The following is a 17826-nucleotide window of genomic DNA, read 5'->3' as shown; positions in this document are numbered from 1 at the left end:
GCTTAGCAGACCTCTTAGAAAAGGTGCCTATGTATCCAACCTCAGTAACCTTGCTCTACTTTGACTGGCTTATTTCTGCAGGGGAAAACTGTCTGTGGACCAAACAAAGTAAACAAGAGCAGGAAGAGGGAAGGGGAAACAAGAATGAACTGAAGCTGTGTGTACAAAAATAGATGGAAAAACAGACTGGTGAATTTGCTCAGATGAAATGTGATTTGAAGGGTTACATTAAGATTTGACATGTAAGTTCAGAGGATAAGAGTAGTCTGCTGTTGCATCTGAACAGACCTATGAAGAGCCTTGAAATGGACGGACAGCAGGTAAGGCAAGGGAGTGAGGGAGTGATGTGGATGAGAAGGGAACAGGCACAGAAGAAAATCTGAGTTTTGGACTGTCTTCAAAGGTTTTAGGCCTCTCAAGAAAGGCTCTCTGTTGCAGCATGAGCTGTACCAAGGTGTCTAAACAACGTGTAATTTAGTCAACATATAAAAACATAACTAAATAAACATAACATAAATAAACAGATAACAGCAAAAGAACATTTGAGATGGGTTTGTCGGGTTAAAGTACAGCAAAGTTGACTATTTTCTTCTTAAATATCAGTTATATATGTTTTTATTTTCCCCATCATATCCCAGGTATAATTTCAAGGAGACGCTCCACTGATTACAACACAAATATACAGTGAACATATTTAAGAAAATATTTAAGACAACACAAAATCTTGCAGTGTTTACAGATCCATGAGTGTTAGCTGGAATTTGTTTGAGCTGTTTTATATTTCTTATGATCTCAGATTTCTAGAGATCTCTACCAAAGCCACTTCTGTGGGTGTGGTCCTACTCTGGGTGTACAAATATGGTTCTGCCTCTGATCGCGCCTCCACTTAGATTACTATATTCAATTGGCTGGTGAATTCTGAGCTTCTATTTTGATTGGCCGTGCTTTCTGTCAATCAACGTCAAACGCTTTGGGCTCACTTGGTAACCACTCCTCCTCACGCTTGCTAGAGCCAGCGGTCCTTTCGTGCGTGTAAAACTGGAGTACCTCGCCGGGAGGGAAGAAACTGGTTTTCGTTTAATTTTGGAGGCTTCTCTTGTTGTAATTACCCGTCATACTGCTGAAGTAACGTTGAAAAGCGGGATTCGTCGGTACATTGGGCTGTACGTAACGGCGGTGTAGCGCAACGCTGTAAAAGCTGAGCTTAGGATTTGTCGCCTTGGCTGCAGCAGCCGACTTAACCGCTACTTGCGTCTTGAGGAGTCGCTCGGCAGTTGCTAAAAGAAAACAGGCAATTGCCGACAAGTAGTTAGCAAGTCCGCCAGTTAGCCTCTCAGGTAGCCTCCTCTCCCCTCTGCCACAGCAAGTCCCACCCTCACCAAGTGCGTGGACGTCGTAAGAAGCTGCAGCGGTGAAGTAGAGTGCTCTTTCCTCTCAACTTAGCCAGCATCGCTGTACAGCTGGCTGGCAAGATAAAATAGCAACCCAAACGTTAGCGAGTTGACGCCAACGTAAGATTGTTGGCTTTAACGTTGGACAAGTGTGTTCTGTGGAGGGATACGCCGGTCGCTACACTGGCAAAGAGACTGGCTAAAAAGAAGAGGCGAAATAAGAGAGAACAAGGAAGACAACGAGAAGGAGGGGACTGGCTAGTTTAGCCGGGGAGACAGAATCTCAAGTAAGTGACACACAGTTGGTAACGTCAAGTTATCCTACCAAACGGCTTAACGCTCTTGTGTAACTTGCTGTGCTTGCATGGTATCGTTTATCCATACAGCCACTTAGCGTTATCTGTGGCTTAACGCTAGCTCCCACAGCCAGTGCGCCATACTATAGCGTAAGCTAACGGTAAAGGCTTCCTTGAAGGTGGCATACTAGCTAGCAAGAGAGCTAATGCCTGATGGGTTGAAAGTGAGGCTGCACTTGAATCGCTGCTCGACTGCGTTTGCTGCACCCATTTCCTGTTAGTTGACTCGAATGACTTCAGTTAAGTGGTCAACTAGGTTATTTGCGGATCGAACAGTGAAGTAACTCAGTTGTCATGAGTATTAGCTAATTAGCTGCTCTGCTAGCTAGTTCCAGCCGGCCACCCACCCAAGTTAACAGTTCAGTTTCCCACGATGTCACGCAGTAACGTTATATTACTGAAACCCAGCTAATGTCATTGGTTAGCTGTTCCTCCCCATAGCAAATGTTGGCTTCATATCTCTTTAGTGCAGCAGCGGGAACTGTGTGTTCCCTGGCTCAACCCTAGATAAAGTGGCCGCTCAGTGACAATGTCACAGCAACACTTCATGTACGGCCTTACACTGCCTTGCTTATAAATGGCAGTGCAGTATCTGTTCAGCTGTCAGGCTTGATGGTTATTTGTTCAGTTACCCTGGCTGTCCCAGTGCATTTCAGTTGCCGTTCAGAGCTGTCAGCAGCCACTTAACATTCTCAGGCTGCACACTGTGTACTGACATAGTAAAAGTCAAAGTCAGCTGTTTAAATCAGCAATTATGCAAACCATAACCACATCACAGCCCAGTACTTAAACAGAAGTGTGACTCTGTATCAAAACAAATTCTGACTCATTTTCTCTCCTTCTGCAGATAGCTAGCAAACGCCGCCACTGAGCCACGCACAGCCATGAGTATTGAGATACCGGTGGGGTTGACAGAACTGCTGCAAGGCTACACTGTGGAAGTGCTGCGACAAAGGCCGTCAGACCTGGTGGATTTTGCAGTACAGTACTTCACCCGTTTGCGGGACACCAGAAGTCAGGATGGGGCCAGTGCCGGTGGCAAGACGGGGAAAGGAGTGATGTTTGATGGGGAGCCAATGCAAACAGAGTCTAACGGAGAGGATGATGAAGATGATGATTCTGACTTTGAGCGTGAGTAGATGTTTTGCTGCTATGATTGTCAGCTGATGTGTTGAACATGTGTGAAATAGGACAGAATGAAAGAGAGTGTCTTTGAGTTTGTGTGAAGGGGTATGAGAGTGAAAGAGACAACGTGAAGGTGAGGCTTGGAGCCTTGTCACTGATGTAGTCAGAATCTATCTCATCTCTTCCTTAGAGACAGATGTCTCTAAAGTGTGTGAGGCCTGCTAAATTTGCATACATACTTGCAGCCAGAAAATCCCATTGAGCAAACAGTTCAGCTAGGCAGCCCTCTTCTGCCACTCATCTAATCTAGGTCTTTTCCATTCTCATTATCTGTCTGGTTGTGAGGATCAAAAATAGTGCTTTGTCTGTTTTAATTTGAACTATCAAATTTCAAAGCCTTAAAAGGCCTCATTTTGTTAAATATAGCATTCCAATCAAATTGTTTCAGAAAATGAAAAGTAATAAAAATGATGCACTGACTGTACAGACCTTCATGAAAGCTTTCCACTGTTTTCACTGTAGTTACATTTAAAAGGTCTTGTATTCTTGTATTGTAAAATAACACGATGCAACCTGTTGGCACACTGTGATCTGTAGTTGCGAGGGACTGAGAAAACACAATATTTTTTAAAATTGTTAATAAAATTTTGCTGCCCAACCTAATTTTACAGTGACTATTGGCAGACAACAAGTCTTTATCACTTTACCATTTTAATGTGATAAGCTGATACCAGCAAATACCATTTTAACAGGACATCCTGTGAAAGTTAAATCCATGCTGCCAGAAAGCTCAAATAGGACCAGGCATACAACTTGACAAACAAAGTACAAAGTAGAGCTGGAATAAAACAAAATATGTGTCTTTTCTTGGCAACAGTATACGTGTGTGTGTGTGTGTGTGTGTGTGTGTGTGTGTGTGTGTGTGTGTGTGTGTGTGTGTGTGTGTGTGTGTGTGTGTGTGTGTGTGTGTGTGTGTGTGTGTGTGTGTGTGTGTGTGTGTGTGTGTGTGTGAGCGCTGAACAATACACAAAGAAAGTCATATTGCGATTATTTTTTTTAACAGATTGCGATTGCAGTTCAAGTCTCGATTGTAGTGGGAATGGTAATTTTTTAAATAAAATTTTCTCTGAATAAAAAATATAAAAATAATCAAGTGATTTTTGCTGGGCTTTGCCCCCAACAAGCATTTTCTCTTATGTCTGGAGAATATCATTTGTGGGCCAGTGCATCTCTGTAGTACTGCAGTGCTTCATTTCTAATGGTCTGTTGTGACACATTTTACTTTTAGCAAAAAAAAAAATTGCTGCTCCTGACATTTGGATATTGCACTATTGTGATTTCTCTGATATTTCGATTAACTGTTCAGCCCTAATACATAATTCAATTCAAGGGTTCATGAACTGTATAACCTTTGCTTTGTGGCTCTAACTGTCATGGTTCAGCAAGACTGATGCTTGCCTCTTTTGCATCACTCCCCTGTGTTTGACAGACTGGCAGAAGATGTAAGCTGCTCCATAGCTCAGCTCTCCGACTATTGAGAGCAGCGTGGCCTAGATCGTATCCGTGTGCTGTTGAGCCAGGGGCTGTTACCTTGTGAATGAGGGTTCTGTGTTTTCTCAATGAGTTTATCCATCGTGATGATCCACTGTGACGATCTATGAATTTATTGCAGGTTTATCTTCTAAAATTCACTGATCTGCAAATCACATTTGTAAGCTAGTTGCAGAAATTCACAGTATTCTTTGGCATGTGGAAATGCCACGTTAGCACAATCTTAAGTATGATCATGGCTCGCACAGTTTTTCTTCCTATCAGTGTCACTGGCAGATACTGAAGCATTGGTGTCCTATCTAGGTCTGCTGGGAAAAATGGTAAACATGCTTGTCAATTTTGGATCAGATTTGTTTCCTGCAACTTGGATAGTATTTTGTGTTTTAAAATTTTGTTCCAGTTTTACTCCGTTTCATTCATAAGATAACCACATTTGTCATGCCCCATATGCACGTGCTCATCTCTGATGAAAGCAATATTGGCCAACCTTGTAGATTGGTACAAGCTGGCTCAGGGTAAAAGAGGGATTACAGTTTCTGTTCCTATGCTCACACAAGTGGGGTTTGGCTGCTGTCAAACAGCTGTGACCTCAGCTGAGGAAGGAGTATGTGTGTCCATGCACATGTTGTGTGTGTGAGTGTAACTGCATGTGCACGTTTGAGAAGGAAAACAGATGTGTTATGTCTTGATTTGTACGCCTGTTCAAATTCCAGCCTGGTGACGGCATGAAACAATTCTTCCTAGATTAGTAAGTGATCAGTTGTTAAGCATTTTCCACACTTAATCCATGGTGGCAATAAAGGACAGGGACCTGAAACTGCTGTGTTCAGGGAGAGGCTTTGCCTAAATGCTGTGGGTCACACACATGACATCTATGACTGTAGATTATCCAGCCAGGCTCGTGTACACTGCCCTTGGGGAACATTCATTTTTGAGGAAACAACACAGGCCTGTTTAATGAAAGACATCATGTGCTCTTGCCTGACCACTGCTGTAGCCTATAGGTATAAAGAACATTATAGTTCTACTAGTATGACCCACATGCTCCAAATCAGTTTGGTCTTGTGAAGAAAACACCCAAATAACTTTTTATACTCTGGATTGCAAAACAGGGATTTATATTCTTAGTTATTTCCACAGGTGATGCATACAGTCTGATCATATTAGTTTCAACCCTTGCAGCACTGGACAGCCTACAGAGAATAAGACTTTACAGTCATAGTACTTGGACCGTTAATGCGGTGTGTACATCTGTATGAAACTTAAAGGGAATCATATCAGTGATATAGTTTTATGGTATGTTCTCGTGATCTTGGGTTTTAAGTCACAACTTCCCCGGTTTGAGTGCAGTTGGGCCCCTTTGTCGGCTGTTTTCACAGTTCTGCTCTTAGTTGTCAACTGTACGCTATCCATTCAAGGACAAAAATGTCCATGGGTACTTACAAAAGAACATTTAGTTTGAAATAGAAAATAATGTTGTGTCAGAATTCTAGTGCCAAGAAGCACAGTCTCTGAGAATTTGATACACTCTTAGATTTGAAGAATAATTCAGCGTTCAGACAAAGAAATTTTCTCACATTTAGTTCACACCACATTAAAACATGATTAGTAGGCCAGTGATTCATTTTGGGTTTTTCTACACTTGATTAAGAAGTATTGCCATTGTGAAATATTGTGTTGAGCTGAGATGCAGTCTTTGTATGCGAAAAAAAGTTTTACTGGACCTATGATTGACTGACTCAATTTGTTTAAAAGGTCTAGAGAGCTCCAAGGTGAAAGGCCAGTTGTGTAACATAAACATGATCTGAATCTGATCTGCCTGTTGTATGTAAAAATTCTCGACACTCTTATGATTTTTTTATTTTATCAGGCTACTTACAGTTATGATTCACCAGTGTGCTCTTAACCTTTCATTTGCACTGCAGGAAATTGCAGTGCGTGAGTCCGGTCAAACACCTAAAATGTAAATGAGTTAGATAGCCAGTAGTATATTCCCATGGATAGTACTGTATGCTCCTAAAACATGACGTTCTATTTTACATGCTTTGTTTTCCTAACTCTCCCTGCCTAAATCCACAGCAGCATCACTACACAGACCTAAGCTGCTTAACAAAAGGAGATATTGTTTTGAATACAAACTGTTTTACCGGCATCATATCTAGTCATGTTGGACTGAAGATTTTTAAGCAACCCTGTCTGTGTTGAGGCTGAGCTTCAGCTAAGAAATGGCATATTGACCGTTTCATAAACGTTCCATTCAGAGCTGCTGTAGTTTGCGGAACACAAACGCCTGGGATTTGTTAGGATTTTAAGAATAAATGTAGTTTGACTAAAACTGAGTGCTCTAAATATCAGGATTACCTGCTGTCTTCTTTGAATTGCCTTACCATTGAATCCACCTGAAACGTGAGATCTGTCCATTTTACTCAGCCTTCACTTGAGTTACAAAGGGCAGTAGTAGATGAAGGAATGTACAGGCTTTATGCTAAAAAACAAGATGCAATACTAATATGTGTCCTAGCATGCACATAGCTTTTTTTTTTTTACCTTCGTGCTGGCTGGTCTGGTGTCGGTCTGGCAAAGCATGTTCTCAGAAAAACAGAAGGGGATGAATGGATGCCTCTGTGACTGAAACGAGTGGGGCTTTTTTTAAAAAGATGGAAGGACTTCTATTATTATCCCAGGGATGACAACAGAAGTGAATTAAATGTATTTTTATAGGAAAGACAGCAGGGATAATAATATTTAGGGAGGAGAGAGACTCAGTCTTTTTGGGGGAAAAAAAAAATAGCTCATGCTAACTTGCTAACTAACTTGCTTGCTAACTAACATCCTTGACGTGGTTTTTACCCCAGATGAATGGGAAATTTCAGCTAAATTTTTTTTATCAAGAAACTTGGGAAGATTTACCTCCAAACTGCTGTCTAGCAAATCTGTTTGGTGGAATATTTTCTTCTTCCTGAAAAGCATCAGCCAGTTTTATTCAAATCCTACCTAGGTATGTTGTGTTGGTTTATTTATAAGCACTAGTATTTTGAAATCAGAGGTCTTGGCAAGATGCATAACATCAACAGAAGTCAGTTAAGTGTTTCCTTTTCATGGTTCCAGCACCTGTGCACCGTTAAGGGCATAGTGACCACATAAGGCCCATTGCTTGGCGAAAGTAACCAAAATCAGAAACCCCTCCTCTGTCTCCATAACTTAATACTGAAATATTTATTTTACCAAATCAGCAGTATTGACAATAACATCAAATTAAGTTTTATATTACTATATTCAGTGTAATACACCAGTAGATGTATCAGTTATGTCTAGTTTCCGCGTCCACAAGGGTCCATGAGAGTCTGCTTGACGACAGATTTGTCAGCTACCCATGTTTGTGAGGGTACATTGTGTAGCCAGAAATTTCTCAGTCTGGGTGGACTGTATGCGCCAACAAACGTGTAAGATAGCAGCGTTGAACACATGTGTACTTATGAAAATTGGTGGCTATCGTACCATGTATATTTGCAAATGTACTTTATTGAATTCTGCTGTATTAGTGTCATTAAAAATCTGGAATTCTACTGCAAATAGTTTTATTAAAAATATAGGGCATAATATAGAAATTATAATAAAGTGTTTGACCCTAAAAATCCTCTGCCTTTATTCCTTTAAGGCTCATTGTAACAGATAATAATAATGATAGTATAATGCTGTTTACGGTAATGCCATGAAACTGTGATACTCTGAAAGTCTTGCACTAGTGCAACCCAAGTGTGAACATGTCCATACAGACCACAGTGTGTTTATGTGTGGAGCAGACAAATATTCTTGTATGTTTGGTTGTTGTTAAGCTGGAGGTCACTGTGGCTCGGGGCATGATCATACACAATGTGGTGAAATTCTGTCTCTCTGACCTCTCCTCCCCTGTTCTGTAATCACCTCCTTGTTGTTCTCTCTTAGTTTGTTTCTGTCACCCTGACTCCTTCTCTCTCTCTCTCCCCCTCTTCACCCCCTGCTTTATGACATTTTCCATTCAATTGTATATGCTAAATGTACTTATACTGAGACCCCATAGACATGGGTGATTAGTAATGTATTCAGAGCTGAGATGTCCATATTCATTACCCTGCAGTGTGTATGCGTACAACTTTGTGCATGTGTATGGTCACGGTTGTATGAGCGATTAAAAGGAAGCAGGAGTGCATGCATGACTGTGTACGTTTATATGTCTGTATAGGTGTGTATATGCACGCATGCATGTGTGGCAGGTCTCAGGGTAGTGTTGTGCAACAGGTGACCTGATTAGCAGGCTACAGTGTGTGTCCAGTGTGCTTTTAGCCTGCAGACAAATCTAATGCAGCCTAGCATCCCTACAGAGACCTGCTGGACTGGTTGACTGACAGCGCTAAGTGGAAAAGCCCTCAGACGGCTCATGCTACTCAGTCTGGCTTTCTGACTGTTTTTTAATACGGTACCTGTCTGTCTCCCTGACTTATCCTTTCAGATCCTGTCTTTCTTTCACTCTGCCTGTATTTATTTTTATCAACACTCAATTTGGCTCTTTGCCTGGTTGACCATCTTCTGTGTTTATCTGTTCACTGAACTTGCTCTCTGTTGTTCTGTGTGTGCATTTCTTTTTTGTTACATTTTTTTTTTAAATAAGTACTTGATTGTCTGTTCTTCTCTAACTGTTGGTCATCCTCTCTATCCTCTATTTAACTGTCGTATTTGTGTTGCTGTTTTTGTCTGCAGGTTTTCCTACTTTCCTGCCTACAGCTACATCTTCCTGTACATGACTGTATCATTTGTTCTTTGTACCCCCTTCTGTGTCTATGTTAATTTATTAAAATATGGAGCATGTTAGGAAACGTTAACAGTGATGGCTAGAGACAGACTGTTTATTTTGCAGCTTAGATGCAGTAAGTAAATCATAAACAAATTGAAACAGTGTACTGTAGCAGATGAGAAAATGTAATATAATATCAATTCTTAGACCACAGTTCAAGTCACCAAAACACATTTAAAAATTCTCTGCAAATAAGGAACAATGGAAGTCTGTGCCAATCTGTAACCATCTTTATCTCATCTCCATCTAAGGTGACGTGTCTGTGCATCCACTAGGACATTTTTGTGGTTGACAGTAAAGGATGTAAACAGAACTTATTTGTAAAACTGGAAGAAAGGACAAACAAAAAATATATAAAGATATCTGAGTCAATGAAAGAACAAATGGAAATGGGGAAGAAAATTACAAAAAGGACCAAGCCCATCATGAAAAAGGAGGAAAGACAGATGATGCAGTGACATAGCAGGCTGTGGGACAACCTGGCTTGCTTGCATTTTCTGAGACATCATTTAAACTTTGGAACTTCCTCATTCTATGTCCTCGGGCCATCTTTAGTGGCAATGCAGAAAAATGAGGAAATGGAGGGGCTTGACAGGCCTTTAGCCAGTGGCTGCACATCCTCATCCTTTTCCCCTGTTTAGAGTTCTCATGCCTGCCCCTTGCTTCAGCGCACACTGTCTCTCTAAGTCATGATGTTGTCTGACCACTGCCTCACCAGTCCTTTCAAAGCTTTCACTAACATACCACCTATTGTACCAGATGGAGGTTTGAAAGTAAACATAACCCAAAACATTTATGTAAATGTATTAACCTCCTACTCAAAGTCATCTATAGAAATGCGACGGTGAATTGCACTTCCTTTCTCGCTTTTTGTGTACAAGCCATTACAAGTGACCTTTCACCTCAGACTGAAATGCTAGTTAGCAACGAAAAGGACACGGGATAAAAGCTACATGTCCCTTTCATGGAAGCAAAATAAATAATACTAAGCATTACTGGTCATGTGCAAGGATGAAATTGAGACATATGTGAGGAGAAAGAGGCCAAAATATCTGAGGAGAACCCTGCTTTCAATATTACATTCAATGGAGATCTGCAACTTTGATGTTTGTGTGTTAAAGGAAGAGGCAGCAAAGCGTTTTGCATTACAGCCTTGTTCAAGTGGGAGATTTTTCAAGAGAAACACTCAATGACCATGTACCCAGACTGACTCCTGATCCTTAGTACAGGAGGAGGAGAGGAGTGAGTGAAAGAACAGGGACATTTGTGGGTGAGGGACGACGGATATGCAAGTCTGCAGGGTAAGGTAACAAAAACATTCAACAATTCTTATTTTCTGGCAATTATACACTCATGAAACCATTCTTATGAATATTATTTTCAGTTTCTGTTATTTTCTGCCAGTAGAGCTCCATAGATCTTACACACTGGTCCTTTAAGTGAAAAATCTATTGGAGATAGTATTCTGTAAGTGCAAATTTCACAATTGGCCAATATTGGCTGTAAAACTAATATTGGGCTGAAATATACTGTGACAGCACTGATACTTGGAGTAATGCACATATTTTGATACTGCTCTCGAGAGAGAAGTGGGAGTACAGAGGGGGTGAAAAGAGAAGGGCATGGGATAGCAATAAAGTCAGGGAGAGGGATGAAGAGCAAATAAATGAGGAAAAAGTCAGTAGAGAATAAGACAGAGGAGGAGGATGAGCTGGCCTGAGAGTGGTCAGATTACAGAGGATGTGGGAATCAGTCCTCGAGCGATCAGTGTTGTAACAGGCTCCGCATTCAAAACAGGACTGTAACAGGGACTTCATGAGAGAATTTAGGATCTCTCAGTTGTTCCTGAGAAGCAAACAGATGTTTTCAGTTGTGTTTTCATGTCCACCAGCTACAACAACAACAACAAACTTTATTTGTATAGCACCTTTGATACAGGAATTTCAGCTCAAAGTGCTTTACGACAAAGAAATCACATGCATCAAGTCACTACTTTACATAAAAAAGACAGTATAGACATGAAAAATGAATGCAAGATAACATGGAGAGTAAAACCCAGCTATATGATAATTTGGATGAAAATAAAAATAAAGACAATGCATAAAGCCACAGAATGAAATAATAAAATATAGGTAAAAATAGAGTAGAATGAGGATGAAAAGAAATAAGGATAAAGCATCAAATCATAGCATAAAGTAATAAAACATAGGTAAAAGTAGATTTCATACAATATATAAAATCAAGTACAATACATTTTAAGAGATGTAGCAGTGCTCATGCGTGAGGCAAAACAATTTTCCAGTATTAACCCAAATAGGATGCTACTTTAGCCCAGCCCAGAGGTTACACAGTGTTTTGTCACACATCCGGCAGCCTAACTGTTTTACAATACATGCCAAACATGTTCCCTTGCAACAACACATCAGTCTATATATCTTCCATTGACTTGTCATTTACAAGTGCTCTTGTAAATGACAAGCCACTATTTTAACTCTGCAAACACACTTCCTGTGTGGCCATTGTCCAAGTGCTACATCTTTCCTCAGAGGCAACCATCTTTGAGCCCCATCTCTCAGTTGAATCTACTTGTGCGTATATGTTTTTTAAAAAAGAAGCTTGGGGTGGTGCTTTTGCATAATTTGCATGAAGGTATAAAACAGATTAGATTATGGCAGGCAGCACAGGATTTGGAGAAGAATACTGGAGGGAAACTGAGATATTGTAGTGTGGAGATGGTGGCCTCATTCATCAGGCTATGATCATGAATATGAATGGAATAATTCAATAAGAAAACCGTGTCTGTTTAGAATAAGATCAGTAGTTGCATCATTGCAGGCAGTGCAAATATAGTCAGAGATTGGATTCAAACATTTATCAGCCCTATATCCTGCTTTATCAGCCCATCACATCTTTTTAAATTAAACAGTGGTTGGGTACTCAGCGTGGTGGCTCTAAGGGTAGATAAACCTACCACCCACAGTTCATGTTTGTCAGTGTTTCCCAACCTAGTAATATGAGATAAGCATGAATTGACCAAGGGTTTGGGACGGGGGGGGGGGGGGGGGGGGTTACCTAGCATTCCATTTTATCGTTTCCTACCCTACACTTGCACAAGAAAAGCTCATGAAAACAGGTCACGGCAACACGTGCAGTTTGTCCTCCACTGTGGGGTTGGTTGCATGAGTCTTAACTATGGTCAGGGTGACAGTATGACAAGACACGTCATGATTCTGTCTCTCTCTTTTTCTCGGTCTCAGTCTGGCACATTCCTGCTTGCTTTTTGTTTCAGTTCAGCCTTCAGACATGTTTAGATCTCTACCATTCTGAAGCATCGACCACCACATCTTTGTTTTTAATCTGTCAGTCTGTTGTTATATGTTAGCCATCACTCTCTCATCCTGTTTTCTCTGAACTCACTCTCTCATCTCCTCTCAATCCCCCTGTCTCAGCGTGTGTTGGTCTCAATGTACAGGCCCAATCTCATTAGACAAGATGGCTTAGAGAGAGAGAGAAGGGGTTATAAGGGTGGTTTAGCAGAACTGTCTCTGGCACGCTAAGAAAGAGAGAATTAACAAGGGGGACAAGTGTGGAGAAAGAAGGAAAACATGAATGAGAAGGGACTGAATGAGAGAGAGAATAGTGGGTTTGAGCCAACATTAAATACCAGCCAAATGCAGCTAATTTTTGACTTTGTCTGCTGGATTTGTCTACCCTTTCAACCACTTTGGCTCACCGGATTTAGTTTGTGAAAAGGTATTCCAAAAAATGTTTGTCTTGTCAACTGTGAAAATTGGCTGTTGATTTTTGGAATCCCTTTTAACCTGCCTGGGTACCCGCTTGTTTGCTTTGAAGAGTGAAAGAGAGTCATGCAGACAGACAGGTGAGAGACAGCCAACTGGGGCTATCCATGTCCCCCAAGTGTCTGCAAAACATGACAGTGCATTGGATTTCTGTGTGAAGAGAATTGTGATTGATCAGTTCCAGTTTTTCACTTAAGTTTCGAGCTAGCTAGAAACCCAGCCTCATGCAGCAGACCAAATCACAGCCTCGCAGAGTCTGGGTCAGGAAGGAGAGATGAAGGTGACGATGACCTGGTTCTGATATGTTATGTGATAATAAACTCTCTAAGAACTTTAGACCAGGGCAGTAAATGTACTTTGGTATTCACTTGTGACCATGTTGCATGAACAAAAGAGTTCCCCAGTCTCCAGTGAGTATGAGATTTAGAAAAGGGATGATAGTTGGTTTCCTGCCAAACTGGCTGTTAGAGCAGACAGCTGAACAGACAAAGATCAGCATGTCGCTGGTGGTTGAATCACACCCCACCTCAGACATCATTCTGACTCGACAACTGAACATTTGAAAATGGGGTATATTTGATACATTCTGTACTGCTGATGTAATATGCTTTTACATAACACTGCACACAATTTGGAATATCTTATTAAACCTAAATCTGTAAATTGATCTTGAAACTGTTTGCCCACCCTATGACCTATTTTTTCACCAAATGTTATATAAATTTGTTTTTCAATAAGTTTTTCAGATATCTTGCTAATACACACAGACAAGCATGATTGGAAACATAAACTCCCCGTTGGAGGCAATGAGAGGTTCCACTTCTTCTCATTTAATGTTGTATAATGTGGAATGTGATTGTACCAGACACAGCAAAGAAAAGTCCTTTTCCCCAGTAACAGTTACTGATGGCTGTCACCAGCTGTTTTCACGGTTTACCAGCCAGTGAGGAGGCTAAATGAACTGCCTTTTTTAAAAAAAAAAATAATTTGGGATGCATTTTAATACTGTGAAGATTGTGGGTTTAACATGATTCCCTAAAGTGACACAGCTATAGTCACCATAGAAACCACTGACATTGAGACTGCTCTCAGCCCATCTCTGCTGGAAGTGACAGTGATGGGCAGTGGCCTTGTTTAGTAATGATTCAGATGAAGAAAGTCCGGAGGTCACTAGTAGTTCACAGCCCTCCACTCTTTAACAAGTATCTTTATCAGTGCATTTGCATGGTATTGATATGACAGACTTTCATATCGCTGTCTTTGTGTTACAGTTCTGATAATGTGTGTTTGTGTAGCACTCTCATTATTTATCATATTAAGGGGCAGCTGCACTGTTTACTGTCTGTCAGCGAGGGATAAGTTGTCATTGAGAGTGAGAGAGATGAAAATAGCAAGAGGAAGAGCACAAACTCACTTTTTCCCCCCTGCTGTTTTGTTTATATATTTATAGTTGTATATTGTATAAACCACATTTCTTCCTGTACTAGCCTGTGTTACTTGAGGCCTAATTAGCATGACATACACAAAGTTTGATCTGTTCACCAGAGTCAAGTACCTGGTGTTTTGTCTTTTTAATGGCTGCAGTTATATTAAAAGCAAGTATACAAGTGTACATTGTTAGTTTCCATGGCACAGGAAGTAGTACCCGTGATCTCCAAGTCAAATGGTATTGCATTTAATGACCTAACTCTAAACATTGGCTTGAGAACGTGGAGGTTTGGAGTTCTTTTGTGACTGTAAATGGTCACGTAATGGGAGACCAGCTTGGCCTTGTTTACGTTACACCCCAGTGGTTTGATGAAAGCATGTTGCGCTCTCCTACCCGCAGGCTGGCCACTAATGTTATTCTGCAGTTTGACGTTTTACCACCACACAGGACTTCTGGCTGATATTGTGCTGTATTTGGGTGTCCATTCAGTTTCTAGCCCGCGCTTTTCTCAACTTTTTAACCCAAGGGAATCAAACTGAATAAATTAAGCATCATCCTAGGGATATGAAAACATGTTCCTGTACTTGTCATGCAGAGACTTAACACTTTAGCCCCAGATGTTGGCACCTGAGTCATTGTAATGTCTTTCTTGCCTTTGACACACACAGGATTTGCCACATCTCTGGGTACTGGTCCATGTAATGTCTCCAGGGTTTCATCTCTTAAACTTTGTGTCAGGACCCCAAAAAATTACAAGTCCATCTCTTGTGGTTTCTCCTTGAGGGAAAGGAAGCGGCCTCTTTTTGGCTAATGAAGCAAGCTAACTGAGGGTAGAGTTAAATTATTTGTTTGGTCTGGTAGTATTGCAGAGAACCTGCAGCATCAAGTTTCATAAACTGTGTGCTAGATAAGGTCAGAAAAAGGATTCCTTTCACCCACATTCTGCAATGTCACATTCTACAGGTTACAGGTAACATCCCTCAGGTTCTGCAGGTTTCTAATCATACAGGCTGTCACTGATAACATGGTCGACTTTGTGAACAGAATGAGAGTAAAGATTGAAACGGCATCAAGAGTGCATGCTCCACGTACTAGACTCATAGTAATGCTTGAACCGATTTTTGGTATTTTCACAGTTTGAAACTATAGCTTTATATTTAGAATGTGAGCTTTATTATCAGTATTCTTCAGCAGTGGCAGAAGTTCACAGCTGCTCACTGTTCTCCTTTGAGAAAAGAAATTTTGGAAAAGCAACATATAGACAATCTACAGTTACTTAGGTTGGTCTCTCCCATAGTCGTAGGTTATAGCTGCTGTTGTTCCATAGTGAATCAGTTCTGAACACCTTGTTGTCCTCCTTTAGAAATTACAGTTTAATGTCATAATTGTCATGTCATAATTACATGTGTTAGCAATTGTAAATAATTATTTTATGTTCTCTTATGTATTGTTGATTTAGTATTTAAACAATATTTTTGAGACTATCGTGAAAGCTGGATATCAAGCACACAAGACATTCTACATTGTGGCAGTATTTTCTCATGAGTCTGTTTTATCAGAAGAAGATGAAATGCTAATGTGTTTCAGTGCTCTTCTGAACAGATAGTAAGATCTGCAGTCTTCAATGAACTGTGACCTTCCTTGTTCAACTCTCAGAGCAGCATGTCCTCTGTAGGAAAGTGGAACGGTCAGGAAGAGGAATTAACGTGACCGTGGCAAGTAACTAGTAGCTAGTTGACATTGAAAGCTGTTTAGCCTTGCCTTCCATGCAGCACAGTTTGTCTCTGTGTATCTTATTTGTTTGATGTTCCAGTAATTTAAAATATAACACTCATGGCATTTGTAAAACTGTCACTTCTGCATCTTTTACCGCAACTACTGCTGGCCTGTATAACTCTATGGGAAAAGCATAGTATTAACACGACCACAGTCATGGGGGGATTTCCACAGACACCATTCAAGCATTTTCTCATGGCTCTCTCAAACACTTTTAAAAACCCTCTGCTAAATGGCATATGCATGTGTGTACCGCCATTACTGCTGCTATCAAAGCATAAAAGGGTTACCGCTGGCTAATAATACACAGAATTTCTTCCTTTAGCAACAGCTTAGTTTGCTCATCTAAACACCTTGCAACGGGCATAATCAAAATAAGCAGTTGTGTCTGAAAGGGCCTTAAGGTGAGGACTGCCATTATGATCAATGTAACTTTATTTAGCAAGCTAGATAAATCAAAAATTTGATTGGGTTCCCTTCCCTTAGTTTCGTAAATATCCTTTAATATGCTATACAATCCTTTTATATATTTAAGCTCCATTAGATTATATTACTTATGATGAAATTAAAAAAAAAAAAAAAAAAAAAAAAGGTAGGTAGCAATTTGACAACTTAGCCGCCAGAACAAATAAATACGGTTAAGTCTTGCAAGTTCATTTTTGAGTTTATCTGGTCCGTAGCGGACAGAAACTACCTAATAACTCATGTATTTATTGGTGGGTTCTTGGGGACGTTCAGTTACTGCAGATGCTTTGATAATAGTATTACTTTTACGTAGTAACTGACAACTGAACATAGTTTCTGATGCTGACGTCGCCCTCTACCTGTCAGGTCAAGTCAGACTTAAAGGGGTTAATTGGCATTAGTAAACCTGGTGATGCTTGGAAAGGGTTAACACCATTGCAGTTATAAGCAGGACGTGGTTGCTTCCTTTTAAGGGCTTAAGTCCACTGAAAAGTGGATGGAGGGGGGGTGGGGTACTGGGTACTGGGAAAGAGAGAGAGTCAGATATGGGTCAAGGGGAGAGAGAGAGAACAAGAGAGTTTTGTGGGATGGAAATGGTCAGAGTTAGATAATGGGAAAGGTAAAGAGAGAGTTTCTTCGTGGGAAACAGGGACCGAAACTGAAAGTGCAGACCGTGAGAATAATGGTGGAAGCTTGATGACATAGGAAGAGTTAGGTATAAACTGAGAGAGAGAGCGAGAGCGAGAGAGAGAGATTCACAAAACTGTTTAAAAAGGGGGGGGGGGGGCTGCTGCAAGAGCAACACAAAGCAAAGAGGAGTAAGAGAAAAATGTATAAGTGTTTTGTGTTGGAACTTTGTTTGCCAGGGAAAGGTAGCATGATGGAGAAGAGGAAAAGTCAGGACTGAAAGAGTGAAAAAAAGACCCAAAAAAAGTGCTCCTATAGAGACAAACCATTATTTGAGTACTCTAATGGACCCCAGCAATACATCTGTCACAGAGGAAACCCGGAGTGTGTGTCAGCATATGTGAAGTGAAGATGTTGTTTAAGTGTGTGTATACATTTGTATGTTCATGTATTTCCCTTCTCCTGTGTTGCTGCT

General features: G+C 40.7%; 1 protein-coding gene across 2 annotated transcripts in view; it reads left to right on the top strand.

The window, feature by feature from the left end:
• The first annotated feature begins 990 nt into the window (after window positions 1-990).
• The window catches only part of prkar2aa (protein kinase, cAMP-dependent, regulatory, type II, alpha A), a 45472-nt gene continuing 28636 nt past the window's right edge, over window positions 991-17826 (top strand). Inside the window, exons 1-2 of one of the 2 annotated variants that reach the window (XM_070967637.1) lie at window positions 991-1678; window positions 2595-2878. In XM_070967637.1, coding sequence (XP_070823738.1) covers window positions 2632-2878 — 247 coding nt within the window. In that variant the 5' untranslated portion in view covers window positions 991-1678; window positions 2595-2631. The remainder of the gene's footprint in view (window positions 1679-2594; window positions 2879-17826) is intronic. The other variant, XM_070967638.1, reaches the window with a different exon arrangement.

This window comes from Chaetodon trifascialis, chromosome 8 (genome assembly GCF_039877785.1).
Source record: "Chaetodon trifascialis isolate fChaTrf1 chromosome 8, fChaTrf1.hap1, whole genome shotgun sequence".
Lineage (NCBI taxonomy): Eukaryota > Metazoa > Chordata > Actinopteri > Chaetodontiformes > Chaetodontidae > Chaetodon > Chaetodon trifascialis.
This window is presented reverse-complemented; position numbering and strand designations above follow the sequence as displayed.